Source organism: Fringilla coelebs (genome assembly GCF_963513975.1).
Source record: "Fringilla coelebs genome assembly, chromosome: 3".
Taxonomy (NCBI): Eukaryota; Metazoa; Chordata; class Aves; order Passeriformes; family Fringillidae; genus Fringilla; species Fringilla coelebs.
In genome coordinates this window covers 37,103,192-37,121,627 of record NC_140030.1, presented here as the reverse complement: position 1 = coordinate 37,121,627, position 18,436 = coordinate 37,103,192, and the positions used below count along the sequence as shown (strand labels likewise).

At 43.2% G+C, this 18,436-nt stretch overlaps 1 protein-coding gene across 4 annotated transcripts in view; it reads right to left on the bottom strand.

Annotated features, from left to right (window-relative positions):
* ANKRD6 (ankyrin repeat domain 6) overlaps positions 1 to 18,436 on the bottom strand; it is an 86,486-nt gene that overhangs the window by 8,297 nt on the left and 59,753 nt on the right. For 2 of the 4 annotated variants that reach the window (XM_084201978.1, XM_084201981.1), the window contains exons 1-13: positions 18,236 to 18,265; positions 17,327 to 17,395; positions 17,067 to 17,165; positions 14,390 to 14,728; positions 8,779 to 8,877; positions 8,171 to 8,269; positions 4,816 to 4,914; positions 3,808 to 3,906; positions 2,130 to 2,228; positions 1,816 to 1,893; positions 908 to 1,012; positions 519 to 656; positions 107 to 283 (exon numbers count right to left, since the gene is read on the bottom strand). In XM_084201978.1, the coding sequence (XP_084058104.1) occupies positions 107 to 283; positions 519 to 656; positions 908 to 1,012; positions 1,816 to 1,893; positions 2,130 to 2,228; positions 3,808 to 3,906; positions 4,816 to 4,914; positions 8,171 to 8,269; positions 8,779 to 8,877; positions 14,390 to 14,683 (1,287 nt within the window). In that variant the 5' untranslated portion in view covers positions 14,684 to 14,728; positions 17,067 to 17,165; positions 17,327 to 17,395; positions 18,236 to 18,265. Of the gene's footprint in view, positions 1 to 106; positions 284 to 518; positions 657 to 907; positions 1,013 to 1,815; positions 1,894 to 2,129; positions 2,229 to 3,807; positions 3,907 to 4,815; positions 4,915 to 8,170; positions 8,270 to 8,778; positions 8,878 to 14,389; positions 14,729 to 17,066; positions 17,166 to 17,326; positions 17,396 to 18,235; positions 18,266 to 18,436 lie in introns of those variants that run through there. The other 2 variants (XM_084201980.1, XM_084201979.1) reach the window with 1 other exon arrangement.

Genomic DNA, 18,436 nt, shown 5'->3' with positions numbered 1-18,436 from the left:
CATGCCCCTGAGAGTGCAGTTAGTGGAGCATATTTTCTGTCCATTACCTGTGTCCCAGCTCCACAGGCTCCTTGCAGTATCTCCCTCTGTGAGGGCAGTGGCTCACCTGCATCACCTTGCCATCCTTTCCTCGGTAGAGCGTGTAGAGCTGGTAGGCTCGGACCTCGTGGGGAGGGGGTGGAGAGGAGCAGTGGTGCTTACTTCTGCGCTTAGGCACGTTCTTCTGGGGCTGAGGGAGTGCCTGCTGATCAGCTGGGGAGATGGGGTCCGAGAGTGCTGAAACCTGCGTAACACACACACACACACACACACAATGTTTGGACTGTATGAGCACCTTGGTAAACTATTCCTGGTGGGAATGGGACAAATTCATTGTGACAATTACAGCAAAAATAACCTGAAGATTATCTCTGCCCCAGGAGCATGGTGGGGCCGCTGCCCCAACACACCAAAGGGACACACAACACTTCTGAACAGCTATCCTTTCTTTCTCTCTGCTGTTTTAAATCTATTGATACCTTTTCCTTTGGCTTTTTCTTTTTGCTCTTTTTCCCTTTGGGATCTGGTGAGGCTGACCGGGGTTTATCCTTCAGATTGTTCTTCCTCTCTGGGGGCTGGTCACTGCTTGGTGTGTCGTCAGCAGCTGAGACACTGCCCTGCTCAAAGCAAAGACAGGGTGTTCAGAGCAGTTGTAGAGATGGGGAAAAGGAGCCTCTTCTTTGATTGCCCAGCTTTAAGCTGCTCTGCACATGTGAGTGGGAAATGTTTTAGCAGCAGAGCATGACAAACTGCCTCGGGCAGCTGCTGAGGCCAGGCACAGTGATGGCTCCAAATAGACTGTGTCCTTAATGGGTTTTCATGATAGTCCCTCCTTACAGCAGATCCAGCTGGAAATGCCAGGCTGTACCTTGCTCTGCACCACTTCATCCCGTGGCACTGACTGAGCCCTCCTTTCCTCCTTCAGTCTCTCTCTCTTCTTCCTCAGGCTTCTCCCACGGTTAAAACGCGAGACCTGAAGACAGACCACACTGTTACTCAGTGATGCCATGCTCTTTCCTACCACAGAAGACAAGTAATAGAGCAGACCTTTTCCTTTTCTGAAAGGCAACAGATAAAGGAGAGTGCACTGCCAGATGGACACTGATTAGCCAAGCACTGTGGGTGTTTATGGCTGTGAAAACACACCAGCACTGAGCTCGGTCTGTTGGGGCACTCTGCTGTCCCCTAGAAGGGTGAGCACCTCCTCTACTGTCCTTGGGCTGGCTCCCAATCCAAGCCCAGCCCTTTTCATGCAGAGGTGACAATGAGGAGGGCAAAGATCGTGCCTGGTCTCATGCCCTCCTGCCTTCTGGCCTGAAGAGCATTGCAGCATTTCACAACAGCTGTGAAGTATAAACAGGACATAAACATTTTGTCCCCCTTGCAAAGCATCCTCCAGTGCTAACCACCCTTCTGGGGATGGGATATGCCTGAGGCATGCAACAGAGTGGCACAACTCAGGAGCTTCAGGGTGCAAGGCAACTTTCTAATCCCTGGGCCACTGCAGGGAACAAGTGCCTCTGAACAAGTGCCACTGTCTGCCAGTCAGGACACAGAGACCTCTGACATCACTTCATGCTGAGGCTTAATCCGCACACCTTGCTCGCTTTGGGGGCTGAAAGGCTCTATGTCAATAGACCTCAGCCCAGCCCACAATGCAGCAGAAATGTAGGAACCTTTCACAGCAGAAGACAAGGGGCAGAGGATGCAGCCTCCCAAGATTAAGTGGCCTCAGCTCCATTGTATGAGTGTGTTGGGGAGAGATGTGTAATGTACCTGTGATGCTTTAGTGAGCAGGAGTGCAACCTCGGGGTTATTGTGCTGTCTGGCAACCTCTAGAGGGGTCTGGCCTGCCTGAGAGAAAAAAGAAAACAGCATTTCCTTCAAAACACAAGCTACTGGAAACATAAAATTTCTCCAGCCCAGTTCAGTATATACTCTGTGCACAAGAGTAAAGCGACTAATTGCATTAATTTACTCAGATATAATTCAACACTTCACAACCAAGTATTTTCTACCAAGCCCATGAGGAATGTTGAAGAGATTCTACATTAATACAAAATACCAAAGAAACTCTGCGTCTTGCTTACATTGTTGACAACAGATGCATCAGCCCCTGCCTCCAGCAAGAGCTTCACCACCTTCTTGTGATTTAGAGCAGCAGCTACATGGAGTGCAGTATCCCCTGCCTGCAAGTCAGAAAGCAGAAAACAAACTTGTGGCACTAGTCCTTGGGTCTTACCCCACAGAATTCACACCTTCCTAAAAGATGCTCAGAGATGAAAAAAATGACACTTACTTATGCAACAACTAAGCTTAAATAAGGCCTAGTCAACAAAAAATGGCTGACTGGGGAGGAAGATGACAGGTGGGGGCAAAGAGCTACTTCAGCCTGGGTTTGAGAAATGCAGCTGGGGCGCTGGTGATCTGATTTATCTAAACCAAGTGACACATGATGCAGCTTGGAGACAGCCCAGCTCTACCTCCAGTAAATGGATACGACATCTGAGGGCAGAACAAGTTTTCCCACTACAACCTTCCCTTCTTTTTTTCCCCCAGGTTTGATGATTTGGTGTGCAGGTGGTCATGTATCACATTACTCAGAAATACTCAGGTAAGTACCGGCAGCGAGATGGCTGGCATGCTCTTCACAGGTTTCCTCGGGAAGAACAGATTTTGGATCAGAGCCAGGAGGCAGTCTGGGTCCAGCACTGACACACTGCCCTGCCCTTGTCCTGGTGCAGTGAGGTGAAGACAGCCGTGATCAGATTTGGGCACTGGTAACAGAGCCAGCAACTGTTCGAGTGGGACCGGACACGTGTTATAATGCCTTCCTGTCCCCTGGTCTGGCATTTGGCCTTCATAAAATTAGATTTCCTCAGGACTAGTGCTTGTTGTTAACTTAGATCAGGTGTACTCCTAAATCAAATCATTCTGTGGGCAAATATGGAACAACTGCAGGTAGTGCTGGGGAGTGAGGGAAAGGGATGTCTCTCTGGGCCAGGTTCACACCAGTCAATCTTAATATTCAATAGCTCATTTTGCAAGTTAAAAAAATCATTTCCAAATAAAATTACATAGTAAATTTCACATGCTGAAACCCATTTTGTTTGCTATAATATCTCATAGCGAAGAACATTAAATGTACAGTTCAGAAAACATCTTTATGATCCTCAACTACACATGGAAGATTTCCCAGGAACATGAGAAAATGTGGTTAAGCACCACATAATATGTTTATTTAGCGATTTAAAATGTTTTAATGTACCAATTTCATTCCCTTCTACTACCCAATTAGGCTATGCTATAGGTACAGCAATCAATTACTTCCCTATAAAACAACTATGGATGATTAATCCTAGTCTGGACTGATTATTACTTTGAATTTAGAGCATGCTTTGTCTTCACTTTTATGTCTTCTTAATTCCCCCTACTGCAAACTGCAGCAAAGAAAAGTATTCCAGAGGAATTTGCACTTCAGTAGCATCTAAATGTCAGGGAGTTGGGCTTCACAATGTCTCTGTAATGGCTATAAAATCATTAAATCACCTCATAAATAAGCAATGCTTTAAAGAAATAATGCAAATGCGATGGCAAAATAATAAACCACCGACATGCCATTACTTTAAGGCTATTCTTAAAAGCTTAGGCATTTGGTGGTACAGTGGAACACACAGAGTGAAGCAGGACTACTTGGTAGGAATTCCTCTTCCCAACAACTGGCCATATGCAAAGGGCACAGAGTCACAATGAGGTTCATGCACTGACCTGGTTCTTTTCATGGACAGAACAGAAAGCACTGAGCAGCACCCTAATGATGGGCAAGTGATTATAACGAGCAGCCACATGCAGACAGGTATCTCCTGCCTGCAAACAGAAACAAAGCTCTGAGCGTGTAATCACTGTGAGAAAGCCTGCACTTGTCATGATGTTCAGGGATGAAATAATCCTATTAAATCAGAAAGAGCAGTAAACACCACACACCTCCACAGAACAGCAATGCTGTCTTCTCTGCAGTACAAAATCTGCTATCATGGGTGGGAAAGTTTAGCAAGAGCTGGGATCAGGCAAGGTGAGAGCATGAATTCTTTAACCACTGATGGGAAATACTGAAAAATAAAATGCTGTTTTACTGGCACTAAACACCCTGAGTTAGTTATATTTTCCCATTAAATCTGTTCTTCTGAACCACAACCCAATACAATTTGGAATCTCAACTTAGGGTTCCAGATAATGTAGAAAACATGAGAGCAGCATTCCCATGAAGGGTGGCACTTGTGCAGCTGAGCCCAGGAGCTGCACAAAACCCCACAGGTTTCCTTTTCTCTGCCCACTTTGTTATCAAGCAGGGCAAAAATACCTGGCTTCCTTTTGTAGATTGTTTTTTTTCCTTTTATCTATTGTGCCAGAATCATTATAAAATAGGGGGAAAGCTGTCTGAAACTGAAGCCACCTTGAATCTACTTCATTTGAGAGACGGACACACGGTATGTATGATCTGGAGATCTGAAGCCTTTCACCACTGTCTGTGCAACAGCAAAACCCCATTTGGCTCCTTCTATCCTTGCTCAAGAGATGGGTACAAGTAGTGCATCACTCAGTCTTACCAAAAGCATTCCTTTGCATGGTGAATACAATGGTTAGGTAGTGGGTTTTTTTCAATATAATTTATAATAAAAATCATTGCTTATAGCCTCTCTGAGTACTTCTACAAGTTAAAGCGATATACCTAAAAGAAAGTCACACAAAAGTGAACATGTTATTTCCAAAACTCACATTATTTTTGAGGTCTGCTCGAGATCCTCCAAGTAACAAAACACGAGTACTCTGGGAATGGCTATTCTGGCAGGCCAGGTGAAGAGGTGTGTTACCTGCCTTAGAGAAATACAGGAAAATATAAAAGCCATATTTAGATATTGGACATAAGCATTAAAATATAAATCTCACAGATCTTTGCACAAGAACATCCACCCAAGGGTGGGAAACTGTTGTTTTTCCAAAGATACGAGATGAGTGAACCTGGAGACTGAAATCTCCACTTCATTCTGGGAGTGGCTTACCTGGGATATAATAAAGGCACAAATAGGACAGTATAATGATATCTGCATTGGTCAAATCTGTTTACAGGAAGAACTCCAGAAACTGTCTCATTCATTAGTCTCAAACAGCAGTGTTAAATATTTAATTTAAAGAACTGTAACTCTTGTGTTTCGGGTTTCCCCCATGCACAGACACAAAAAAACCAAACTACCACGGCACAGGATCTCTGATCCCAGCCACGACTGTTGCAGGGTATTGAGCAGACAGGGTCACAACTCTCGTCTCCTTACAATTGTAATACAAACCAGCTTGAAGTCTGGCTGGGCCTGTAGGTGCTCTCACTGGGCAGGATACAGATTTTAGGCTACCAAGAAGCTTTGATGTTCAGAAGGCACACCAGTCTCCAGCCAAGATGGGAAGGGAGAGCAAAAAGCCACCCAAGCTGCAGAGAATCACATGCAATGGTTCCTCAAAGAAGAAAATGTGCAAAAGTGGACAGAAATCAAAGAAGTGTCAGCTTGTGTATTGTCTTTCTAACACGGTGAATGATTTTATCGGTCTGAGAAGTTTTTCTGGCAGCACTTGGTTTTTGTTGGTCTGAAAACATTCAGGGGTTTTGGCTCTTGGGAGCTAGAAATTAAATCACCTCAGGTAAAAAGGTTTACCAGGCTTACTACACTGTCTGTTCACCTTGATTTTGTCCTTTGATTAGTCCCCCTTGCTTTCAAGACACAGATCAAAGCTGCAGGGTTTGAATTACAAAAGCCAACTCTTAGATGTGGTCTTAGGTCTTCACTTCCATATTATAGACCTGAATATGACTGTGTGTCAGCCCTTAAGCTGTGGCAGACATGAACATTCCTCTTCTCAGCTAAATTGTGTTCAAGTGCCAGTTTTTTCCCTCCCAGGTTTATCTCTGAAAAGCCTCTGCAATGCTTTTATCATTTACTGTTTGGCAGGGTGGCCCTGGTGGTAAGGCAGAGGTCCTGTGCAGCAGGTGAGGACTTCAGTGCTGGGAGAATGACAGTGCCAAGGGTCAGAGCCCACAGAGTGGCTCATCTCCCGTGGGGTGACAAATCTCTCACCAACTTCTGAGAGGGAGAGAAGCTCCAAGTTGTACCAGTCTGGGAATCTTCACTGAAATGTACAGACTGATGAAGAATCTAAAAATAAGGCTACAACTGATCTCACTGGATGATCTATGAAAGCAGAAAAGGTTTTATTAAGCCAACTTAGATGAAAATGAACTGCACCTCCAGGGTGACTACTGTGCAGGAGAAATACAGCTACCCAAAACACAGTGTCAAATCCTTCCCATCTTCTGGTGCTTCACAGGTTTGGCAAATCTAGCAGCCCATATCTGTCCCATCCATCCAAAATCACACAATACCCAGGTGTAAGCCAACAGCCTGTGGGATGCTCCTGCACACGGCACTCAACCCTGGCTGCCAGAAAAGCTGACAGAATGATAATGCCTTGTCATCAGTAACACAAAAAGCTGAGAGAACAGAGAAACTATTTTGGGATTAAGTGGACTTAAGCTCTTAATTTTTCTTGAAAACAAAAGGGGTAAAAGCACGTGCAATCATGCATGATTCCCACATTTTTCAGCAGCTCCTGAGAATACATCTTGTCCATTAAAAACCACCCAAGGAGTAAAATGCAAAGGGCAAGACATCAAAGACTAGCACAGGAGCTGCTCAGGCAGTATTTAAGTTTGCCAGTCATATTTCAGCCATCAACCCTGCTGAGCTATTTTGTGCACATACCTTCCCAGAGAGGCTGCCTCTAGCTGACATAAACTGGATTGTAAGCTAAATCTTCTAATTCCCTGAGGCACCCAAGCATGCAGGATAACCAGACTTGCATCTTAAGCCCACACCTTTGTACAGAAGTGTATGTGTATACACAGACAGGCGAATCCAGGGACAGGAGCAAAATGGTTCACAAGACTTACAGTCAAGCATGGGAAGTTTTCTAAAGTACCCTTGATACAAATCTAGGTGGACATTACAGCAAAAGTAATTGGAGTAAATAAAAATTGGTAGTTGAAATAATACAAAAGAAGGAATACACGTAAAATAATATCAAAGACGATGAAATTGCAGACCACAAAGTCACCACAACTGTACAAATATATGCTTCTATAGTGCCTATGGTGCCTATGCACATACAGAAACACTATGCCCAAGCAACATGCCTTTTTATTTTAAATCTTTGACTTTGATCAGCTGTCTCCAAGCTGTCTCCTTTGTTTCCCAGCCCCGTTTCAGTTGTTGTTTTGGAGACACGTTTACCAAAAATGCTCTGAGATCCCCTAAAACAATCCCAAAGCCCTCTCCCTGTCATGCAGGGCACTGTGCCAGCCATATGTTCTGGCCAACCCAGCAGCACAGCTGTCCAAACCCTGACTCTGCTCACACCATGGGCTGCTACCACCATTTCCTGGACTATTCCATTAACTTCTGAATTACTGAATTGAAGTGCCCCTCAGTTATAACAATTAGAGTGGAACTAAAACCCTTTACTTTGTTATTCTTTCCTCTAAATGGCTCTCAAGGTATTATAAATACCAAAAGGAACATAATCCAGGTTCATTACAAGATTCTGGGAAGAGACTATGCTAATATATTAGGAAAAACTTAGTAACAAAAGACACTTTTTTTTGTTTCCCCCTGTGGCTTACATTCCTTCGGCTGTTTAATTTCTGGAAAAAAACCCCAGATTTTCAATACCTTTTTCTTATTAGTACAATTCATTTCCATTTTAAATCACACCAATCACAATGAATCTCCTCAGTATAAATTAGAGCACCATGGAGATTTCCACAGGAATGGCAGTGTTCCTCAGCTGTAATTAATGTATCATTCAACGCGTTATTGAGTTTCTCCTGCGTCAGCTGTCAAAATATGAATTTCCTAATGCTGTGGATGAACCATCCAGGCGTGATAAATGCAAAGAAAAAGAAGAAAAAAAATCCCAGTAAGAGCTGGCCCCCCACCTGCTGAGAAATGCCATGGCCAGAAATCTCCAGTTCTGAGAATCAGTCACCTTAGACCAGAACTGAAAGCTCCTCCTCCATGGGTCTCACCTTGTTCTTGGCAAGAACATTGGCTCCTGCTTTAACAAGCACTTTGGCAGACTGACTGAATCCATGCCAACAAGCTTCATGAAGAGCAGTGTTCCCATCCTGAGGAGCACACACACAAGAGGAGAATGTTAGGGGCTGTATAACCAGCCTACTCTCTTAAAAGTATTTTCATTTCCTATTAGCTTATTTTCTATTTTATTTTTATAAGAGTGTAAAAACATTGCTATTTGTCTGGAACTTGAAATTAATTATATTTACTCCTAAATTAAACTCACAGCCTGGGATTCTCAGGTTTCTGGGATAATGATGGGAACTGTGCAGTCTTTTGCGTAGGGCGTAGCATGGTTGTACATTCCTTTAATTCATCCCTTAATGAGCTGAGAACAGACTCTTAAACCAAAAACTATCAGCCTAATACAGAAGCATAACTAAACCAGTAATTTGTATTAAAGAGATGGTACAGCTTTTTTTTTCAATGTAATTGTTCCAATTACTCCTGAGGCATCAGACACTTACTAAGGAGTACCAACTATAACTTTCTCTCTGAGACCTTAACATTACTGACTGCCAAAGCTGCCATTCCACAGGGCTTTTGTTTTGTTTGTTACCTTGTCTTGTCTGTCCAAAGCACAGCCCTCTTGAATCAGAGTTGCTATTATATCGGTGTTCCCTACAACAGCAGCCCGGTGCAATGCTGTCTGGTCACCCTGCAAAAAGAAGCAAATTTGTAATTGGTACAATTCCCACCTCATTTTGACTTAATGCAAATGCAGACAACACACACAGGGGCTGCACCTTTGACACACACACTGTTTAAATCCAAGCTGCCTTTGAAAACAGTCCCCCTAAACAACTACCATAAAAGTTTCCAAGATTAATGAAGTTATTGCAAGTATCAGAGCTACAAACCATTTACAGAAGTTTGCAAGTCATCACAATCCCATATACAGCGCTGAAGCATTCCAAAAACATGGCAGCATTAGAAGGCCGTGAATTGGACACGTTTGGCTCTACATGTCTAATAGTCATCAGTGTCTGTAGGGAACTGAAGGGAATTACAGGCTGTCGTAATTCATCATAATGATCCTCCGGGACTTACACTAACTGGATAAGGCTCTCCTGCTCCGGCTCTGATTGCTCCATCAGCCCTGCTTAGGATAAGGAGCACGAGATGAGATCGGTCTCTTCAGCACCTCTGATGAATTTACCAATTAGTGCTAAGAGTGGAGGCAACTTTACGGTGAGAACCACAGCTGCAGGACCATCCACTTGTTTCACTCGAGCAACTGAGCCATCTTGAGGTCCAAACAACTTTCATTTCTCTTTGCCCCGCCATGTAGCAGCAGCAAGAAAGTCTCCTACATCAGTTTATTTTCTTTAAGGTTTCCAAAAGAAACTATGCTGATGTGGTCATCTTGTCTGACTGCCCATCTATCTCCTCCCTAGCAACTGCTGAACTCATTTGCTGAGCTAGAGAGCCTAGGGTTAGTTTCCAGAATCCTTCCAGAAACTGAAGACTAGGGAAACTTAAACCACTGTCCCTGCCCATCAGGGATTATCTATATGTTTTTATGTACATGTTGGTAGAACCTGATGAAAGAGAGGCAAGAGAAAGATTTATGAAGTGGTGTGTAGGGATGTAAGAGAGGGATCAATGGGAAAAGGAGCTGCAGTAGCTCCACTGCTGCCGCAACAACTGGTCTTGGCTTTCCTTTGAAGTTGCTTTGAACCAGCAATGCCAAAGCACAGCCTGAATCCAGGAACAGAGACAGGCTTCAAAGTTGCACACAGACTTGTTTGGGATTAATAAACAGGTTTGGAATCCGATCCATTTCTGCTTATCTAGATGATGGTCACCACAAACACACGCAAGGCAGAGATACGCCACGTGTCCTAAAAAAGCTTGCAGGAAACCAAGTCCTAAATAGACACCAAATTTCTCTGGTAAAATTCTTGATCAGATAATAGCATATTATATTAAATACTAAAATTAGAGGGATTTCTTTATTTTTTATTCTAGAGTGTCCAGGTCTTTAGATAAGTGGCTTATTTGAACAATTTGTTCTCAAAGGCAATTAGCAGCTGACTTAAAAATTGCTCTTGGTGGGGTTCTTTTGTGCTAATGACACCAAAATAGTTATTAATCTATAAAAAAATGAGCATTGCCAACCACAACCTTTCAGCAATCCCTACCAATAAATCATTAAATTGGCTTATAATAATGTTGATTTTAAAAAATAGTGTTGAAGGTGCTTTTTTTAATGCCTGCTGTCTATTTGTTGTTGTTGTTTCTAGAGGTTAGATATTTTTACTTTTGTTCTTGCGACTGTAAATGTATTTTAAAGGATTTCAGCAAAGGCAGTAAAGCTTCCAGGAAGTGGAAACAAAAAGCATTGGAAAACTGACAGCATGGCAAGTGCTCTGAACTTATGTATTTGTTCCAAATTCAAAGACAACCAAAATGTTATGGAAAATGTCCAAATTATACCATCTCGCAAGTACAAATGTCAAATAGTTCCTGGTTACTATGACTACATGGAAATCTGCTCACCAGCAAACTGAGGAAGAATTTTATATCTGATTTTTGATAATGGCACAGCTACTGTTACTGCAGTAGTGAGTCATGTGGGACAGTGCAAAAATCATTTTATCTGACTATCATGAAGTGGAAAGTAATCTGCCAACCGACCCCTGCAAGGTGGTATTGATGCACCAGCAAATCCACAGAAGATATTATAAAACAGACTAAAACAAAATGGCAACTGCCATTGCAGTGGATGGAATCTGAACAATAAATGATTGGTTCCTGCTGCTTTACATTTAGGAAAATCACTGTGGAGAAGACAAATTTGGGGCAGAAATGGATTGTACGGGATTTGGTTTGCAATTAAGGATCTTTTTACTGGGACAGTTTAAATCAAGGTTCCTGTCCCCATCACAGTAACTGCAATGAGGTCAAAGGCTATTCAGCTTTTGGGGCTTTGTTGATATGACAGCTACTTCTAACAGCATTAAATTTTATACAAACACATTTGTCTGTTTGGAAAGTGGGCTTCACACCTCACTGCTGCAAGACCAGGTCCCCCTTGGTAATCCCAACCCGTATGCTGGGGGACCATACACTGGGGATGCAGAGCAGCACTGGGACAGCTTCAGCCATGCCTAAGCTTTGTCCCAAAATGCATTCTGGTTCCTGAAATAGATGAGGGTGAAGGGACACAAATCCTGCAAATGGCAGGCTCAAGTGCCTCCTGCCCAAGGTATGGGTTTGGGTTGGGACACCTTCCCTACATGAGCATCCAAGAGCAAGGTCCAACCCACACCCTGACTGGAGCAAATGAGCACCTCATCCATGTAACAGGGAGTGCCAAAGGATGTCTCAAACCTTGTTTCACCAACTGAGGCACCTCCCAGTGAAGAGAGGGCACGTATCATTGTCCTGGTAAGGGTCTGTCCCTACCAGAACCAGACCCCTCAGCCAGCAGGACGGGGCAGCACCTGCTCCACTGTTCCCTTACACCTCATCACAAACAGTTACCTTAAACTGCTTAAAGTGCTGTGGAAGCTGAACCACCAGGTTGTGACAGTCACTGAGCCACCCAGCCATGGAGAGCACAGCCATCCTATAAATAACAGTGCCTGCACCACTGCACTCTAACCTGCCTTCCCTTCCCTCCCCATCAGCCGTGGAGCAAATCCCTGCCTTGCCTTTCACAAAGTCCAAGGAAACAGATGAGTTGTGGTTTTTTTTCACAGCATGAATTTTCAGGCAGTGTAATCACAGACTTGTGTACCTTTTATTAATTACTGAAATAAATGTCTCTGAGAGCACTCACTACAATTCTGTCTTTAGCAAAGCATTAGGGGTCTGTTCCAGAGGCTCAGAGAGCAATTACATCGGTAAATGCGTATTAACCGGCCAGACTATTATGTTGGGCACAATTTATGATTCTGTTTCCAAGAGATTTATGCCTTAGGAACAGACTGCAGATCAGTAGCAATGAAGAGAGACAATTCCAGCGCTGTGTCACAGAAACATGACCTTGACAGAAACAACAGTCTGCCCAAATGCAGAGGTGGGCCCAAAGCCAAAAAGACTTAAGTGAGGCTCAATAGAAGTAAGGCACTAAGGTCTACACTGGTGAATCTTAAACCCCCTTCCTCAGACTCCTCCTAGCCCTGAAGGCAGCTCCAACTCAGGAAATTCCACTCCAAGATGTCCATGCCCTGGGCACGCCAGCTTGCAAGGCAGGTACAGGGCACTGCATCAGGGTGGCACGGCACACCCTGGCCCTGCACAGCCCTAATGCAGGCAGATCCCCTCCTCTCTCTGGCCCTCTGAGTGCTCTTGTCACACACCTGATGGAAGAAGATCCAGGCATGTTGCAGGTACAGCCACCACACCTCAAAATTAAGCCAATGAAGGAAGTGGCCACTGTTTTTTCCACAGCAGCCCAGAGACAGCGGTGCTCACTCACTTGGTCTTGCCATGGCAGCACTGCAGTTTGAAAGTTCTCTGCTTTTAGGAAAAAATCTTGGTATTCATGGGGATGGTAAGAGGCTGACACTTGGAGACTGAGATAGAAATCTGCATGTACTGATGCAGAGGATGCAGGGCTGCACATCTGAGAGCTCGACCTGTAACAGGGCTCCTGCACAGCAACAGGTACATTTCAAGAGGGGGGAACCATACTCTTTACAGAGGGCTTAAACACCTGCTTTCAGGAGAGGCTTACGGGCTCGGAGTCCTGAAGAAAGGCAGACACCTAAATCTTGATTTTTCCTTATGTACTTTGGCATTACCCTTTCTTTGGCACTGTTCTGTTGGCACGGCTGTTGGCATTTGCTCAGTGTCCTGGTGTTTGCAACTATTTCCCTGAGCTTCCTCATGTGCTATCTTAAAATAGTGGGTGTAAACACTGGGACAGGCACTTGGAAATTGGGCAGATGTCCATTTTCATCTGAAGTTTACCCCAAGGGAACAAAACAACACAAGTGACTTCCAATACAGTCTCAGGTAGACTTTTGACAGCTCTCCTGGGTTACTGGAGTCTCTCTTAAAGACTCTACAGACCCAAATCAGTGAGATTTGGTTTACATTGGTTTGTAATAAATGCTATTTTTTCCTTTCTCTGATTAAAAAAACCCAAACTACAACCACATTTTGCCCTGCACATGCCTATTCTCCAGAGCATCCAACAGCTGTACTTTAAAGCCCTTAAAAAACCCTTCTCCCATGTGACACTTTGCCTCCTCACTTCAATGTTTGTAGAAATCAACAGACTATCTTGCTGCTGGAGAATTGCACCAAAATCACAGAATCATAGAATGGTTTGGGTTGGAAGGGACCCTTAAAGATCACCTTGTTCCAACTCCCTTCCCATAAGCAGGGACACCTTCCTCTAGACCAGGCTGCCCCATCCAGCCTGGCCTTGCACATTTCCAGTGATAGAGCATCCACAACTTTGGCCAACCAAAAAATAAACAACCAAAACAACCAGAAAAAAAACTCATGGCTTCGATCCCTCATACAAAGTGCTGAACAGCGCTTGTAAAGTCATATAATACAAATTCAAGCCACTAAATTCACAGAAATATCAAAATATTCTAAAGTTAAAATATAACAAAGTGTTAAATACTTGCAGGAGTACACAAGCATATGTGGATATCTTGAAGCAGCTGTACACAAAGGGAACTGAATATGCTTTCAGGTTTCTCAGTGCCTCTGTGCTGCTCTCCTCCTCTTTTGCTAGAGAGGCAGTCACGACACGCAGTTAAGAACAACTTCATTCTTGCACAATAAATGATGATGCATGATCAGCAGAAGTGATCAAGGCATGAAAAATAATCATGAACAAAACAAATTACAGCCTAAATGAAATAGGACTACAGGAATAAGCCACTTTGCCTATTTCCATTCAGCTAGAAATGATTATGAAGCCTGGGCTATTGTTCCATTTGAAACTAATTTTCTGCTTCTTAAACTGAAGCTTCCAGAAAGGAAGTTTCGGGGCCTTTGGCCTTTGTTTCAAATCAACTTGTTTTCCCAGCTAGATTCTCAGGGGTGCAGGCAGGGCAGGAGGGGATGCAGAGCAGGGAGCCAAGCGGGCCATGCAGCCATGCAGCGCAGCTTGAGCTCGGCCACGCCGCAGCAGGGCTGGCAGCATGCACCGGGACAGGCACCAGCGCAGGGCACGGGGGATGCACAAGAGCTCTAACCTCCTTCTCTCTCTCTGATCTTCTAGGTTCCTTCCTAGCCTTTCTCTTCTGGTTTCTCTTATTTTTTTCATCCTTGATTTCCTTCACCGGGACAATTTTCTCCTGGACTATTTCTGAGGTGTGTGCTGTATGGACACTCATTGACCACTCAGAGATGGCACTGGGATCCCAGTAAGAGCTGGCAGGATTGGCAGGGAGAAGGAAGGAGTCAGCTCCTGGAGTGGCATATTCTACAGAGCTGGACTCCACCGGCTGAAATTCATAATAATCCCACTCCAGGCCACTGGAGGTCATTCTTCAACTAATTCTTAAGGCTCTTACTGTGTTTAGGGAATATATCTGTAGAATATGAAAGGGAGCATTTTAATCTCTCCGAAACAATTAGCAGGTTTTAAATTTCTGCTTATCTGGCAAATTAAAACTTGTTCTTCAATTTGATCAAAACTCAAAAATGAAGCGTTTAGGTTTCTCTTGCTATTTTGAGAAATAAAATGAAGGTCATCCTTTTGGATTTTTGTGTGCTGTCACAACAATGCCATAGACCAAAATCAACAAAATAATCTGCTTTTCAATTAAATATAATACTCCCCACTCTTACAGGTGTTTTCATATCTGAACCTAAATCCACATTCCTGGAAAACAGCAGTGAAACATACAGATGTTAATCAACACTTGAGACTAAGATGCCTTCGCTGCCACATAAGCACACAGCAAAAGTGACTGAAGGCATAATCAATAGATTGCAACTAAAAGACACTACAAACATTCTGTGGGGCATAAACTGTAAAAATGAGTTATACAAGGAGAAGCCATAAGCAGAGAACCTTCTTTGAAGACCTATGTAAAAGGAAAGCAGAAATATTTTAGTTAATACCTATTGCAAGCAAAAATCTTCATTTGGAGTTTTAGACTTCCTCCTTCCACAAGACAAATCCAAATGCATCCTTTGAAATTCAGAAACTCCTGAGGCTCTCCTCAATCCCAACTAAATTACTACTGCTACTAAATACAGAGCTACACATCAAAATACATTTTAAAGACATGGTATCTATGAATCCAGGATGCATCTACTCTGCCCATATTAATCACCACAGGCAGAAGCAGTATCCAATTGTGAACAAAGCCCCTAAGCTCATAAGACAATAAGTCTTCTATGAGCTGAGTATTTCTGTAAGTGCAAGACTCTTCACTGATCTGAAATGATGCTAAACACTGATTTACTGTTTTTCTATCATGGCTATCACATTTACATATAAACAGCATAGACTTTATTCCTAGCTGATTAAAGCAAATGAACCAGACTTTTTCAAAAAACAGTTTCCACAGAAACTCAATTTGACCAAATCAGTGGAAGCTCTTGCTTCCTTAAAGCAGCAGTTTTCTCAGGAAAACTGGCTGTATTTGTAAAGTATCTCCAATTTTATCTTAAATACCCAATGAACCATTTCTGCTGGGAGAAGTGGAAAAGCATACCCAGGATACATCTGAATAAACTGATTCTCCCATTGCTCTTGCAAATCTGCTCCATTTCACAGATGGGCACAGGGAAAGAATAAAGAGCACAGGAAGCAAATTTTCTTTCTGGAAAAACAAGTTTCCCTGCAGAAAGCGGGCCACATCAGTACCCCAGTCCCAAGCTCGTCAGACAGACTGCTCACATCTCCCAGGGAATCAGCTACTCACACAGAGAAAAAAAACCAGCTTTCCAGATGCTAGAGACTTGTAACTCTCTAGATGCAAACAAATGCCCAAAGGCATTTTAAAAAGGCACCTAGACATTTCCAGTGTCCTTCTGCCAGTCATACAGGTGGCTCTACTAACACCTTTGGACCTCTATGGCCTTTGAAGACTCCCCACTTTATATATTACAGGGAGAGCAAAAGCAACCCTACCTCCAACTTCTTCCAGCATGCCATCAGAAGTTAGCAATTAATTTGAAGAAATCATGGTTATTCAACTGCTACTGCACATTTCAGCATATACCTTTTTTCACCAGTGAGGGAAGAACTAAAACCACGTTACCTGTCACTCCAAAGCACCTTAAAGCCCAGTCCTAGATTAGAACTACTCCTACAGAAACCCAAGAAAATCCAGCAACTTACGTATTTTACCAAATGAACACAAACTACCACATGCTAAATTCAAAACTGGCTTTTGTGCTGATGCCTCACTACACAACAATCTCACTCAGAGATGTGACCACCCCCCCATGAAGCATGGTGCCATCACAATGATCTCCCCATGGCACAGCGCTGTGCTACGGACAGCTGCTCTGGATGCTGAGGGATGTGCCTACCTAAAGAGTATCTCCCACTTCAGGCAAACCCAAAAATGGGTTTTGTTCCCTACCTGATGTCCTCCAGCGGGTTCCCACAATGAACTCCTGGAGCATTTCTACCAGAAGCAGCAGATGACAACTCTCACACCCGCCTGGCACAAGCAGAGCTCTTATAAAGCTCCACAGCTGGAATGACAGACTAAGCTATTCACTGAAAACCACCACATTTTACATTGTTTCCCATGCACTTTTGCATCTCTAATAGAGGTTACCTCTCTGAACTGGAAAACAGACAGATTTTGTTTCCATTTAATCCTACTTCAAAGCAGAGAATGTCTACTGTTATTTGCAAAACACCTTTTCCCCTCCAGCCCAAGTGAGAAGGTTGTATCTACTTACATCATCCTGAATATCCAGATCACAACCTGCCTTCAACAAAACCTGGACAACGTGGAGATGACCCTTGTAGGCAGCAAGATGCAGGGGGGTCCGACCATGCTATGAATGAGAAGAAAATAATTATACTTTAAGATGAATTTTTATGCATGGTAGTTTAGAATAGAGTTTTATCCCCTTTTCATCATTCTTCTGTTTGTACCTCACTGTCTGAAACCTGCAATAGTAGTAACTGACATGTATTAGAGTGACAAAGGCTTTACCTTGGTTTTGTGAAAGCTGAGAACTTCTCCTCCACCTTCTGCAACATTTCAATTCATCCTGATGACCCTCTACAAAAGGGATATTATATTCACATAAGGGTCCTTCCTTACAAATTCAGACCCAGTTCTGTGTCCATGCCTAAGACCTTTCATGACCCTTTTGTTTCTGCCCCTCTGGAGCACAGAACTATCAACTGCTTTCACCTTCCCTCTGTACAGCCAACTTGCAACAACTGGTTAATTCATATATTGTAATGGGCACTGTCCTTGCAACAGAGATGAGAATTACTGAGCTGTTGCACATGACAGATGCTCCCCCAAAAAGGAATGGAAGGCCTGTAGTCACTCCAAGGGATTTTGTGTGTATGACAATCAACTTCATTTTGCTAAAGATCTGCTAGTTTTTTTAGACAATACTTACTTTTACCTCTCAATAAAATCTCAAAGTGAGTGAAACACCTTAAGATCTGTGAAACAACAACTCTAAAACTGGTCACTGCAGATTATTTAATGGCAGTAAAGGAAATAGGATTCCAGCAATTGCTAAATTCACAAAGTATCTTCCCAAAGAATGCTGGTTTCTCCACTAGGCCTTTAGTGGACATTAAAAGTCACGTGACTCTTCACCTGCATTTATTATATATCTATTCCTTCACTATCAGTGCTGTTGTCTATTCTTCCACCCAATGATTTATCCTGCAAAGGAACATAAACAGCCCTAACACATCAACCAAAAAAGGGGCAAACACTTCAAGAGCTGTCTGACTAGTGGCTTGAAGTACACAGAAGGCAACCATTGTCTCTCTGAGGTTTTAAGCAACTTCTTCACTAAGAAAACTACTTCAAGTATGTAATAAACCAAACTCAAGACAAGATTGCTTTCATACAGCAAACCCCATACCCACATACCTGGTAAAGCCTTGCTAACTTGGCCTTTTCAGAGAAAAAGGAAAAACACTGTTGGAATCAACAGAACAGGTGAAGTCAAAATGTTTGTGCCATTACTGATAAGTGTGCTGTGCTCCAGAAACACTAAGTGTTGATCAATTGTCCTACATTATTGACTTAAAGGGGCACATCTGAGGACAAAATCCTCACTCACACTATGAC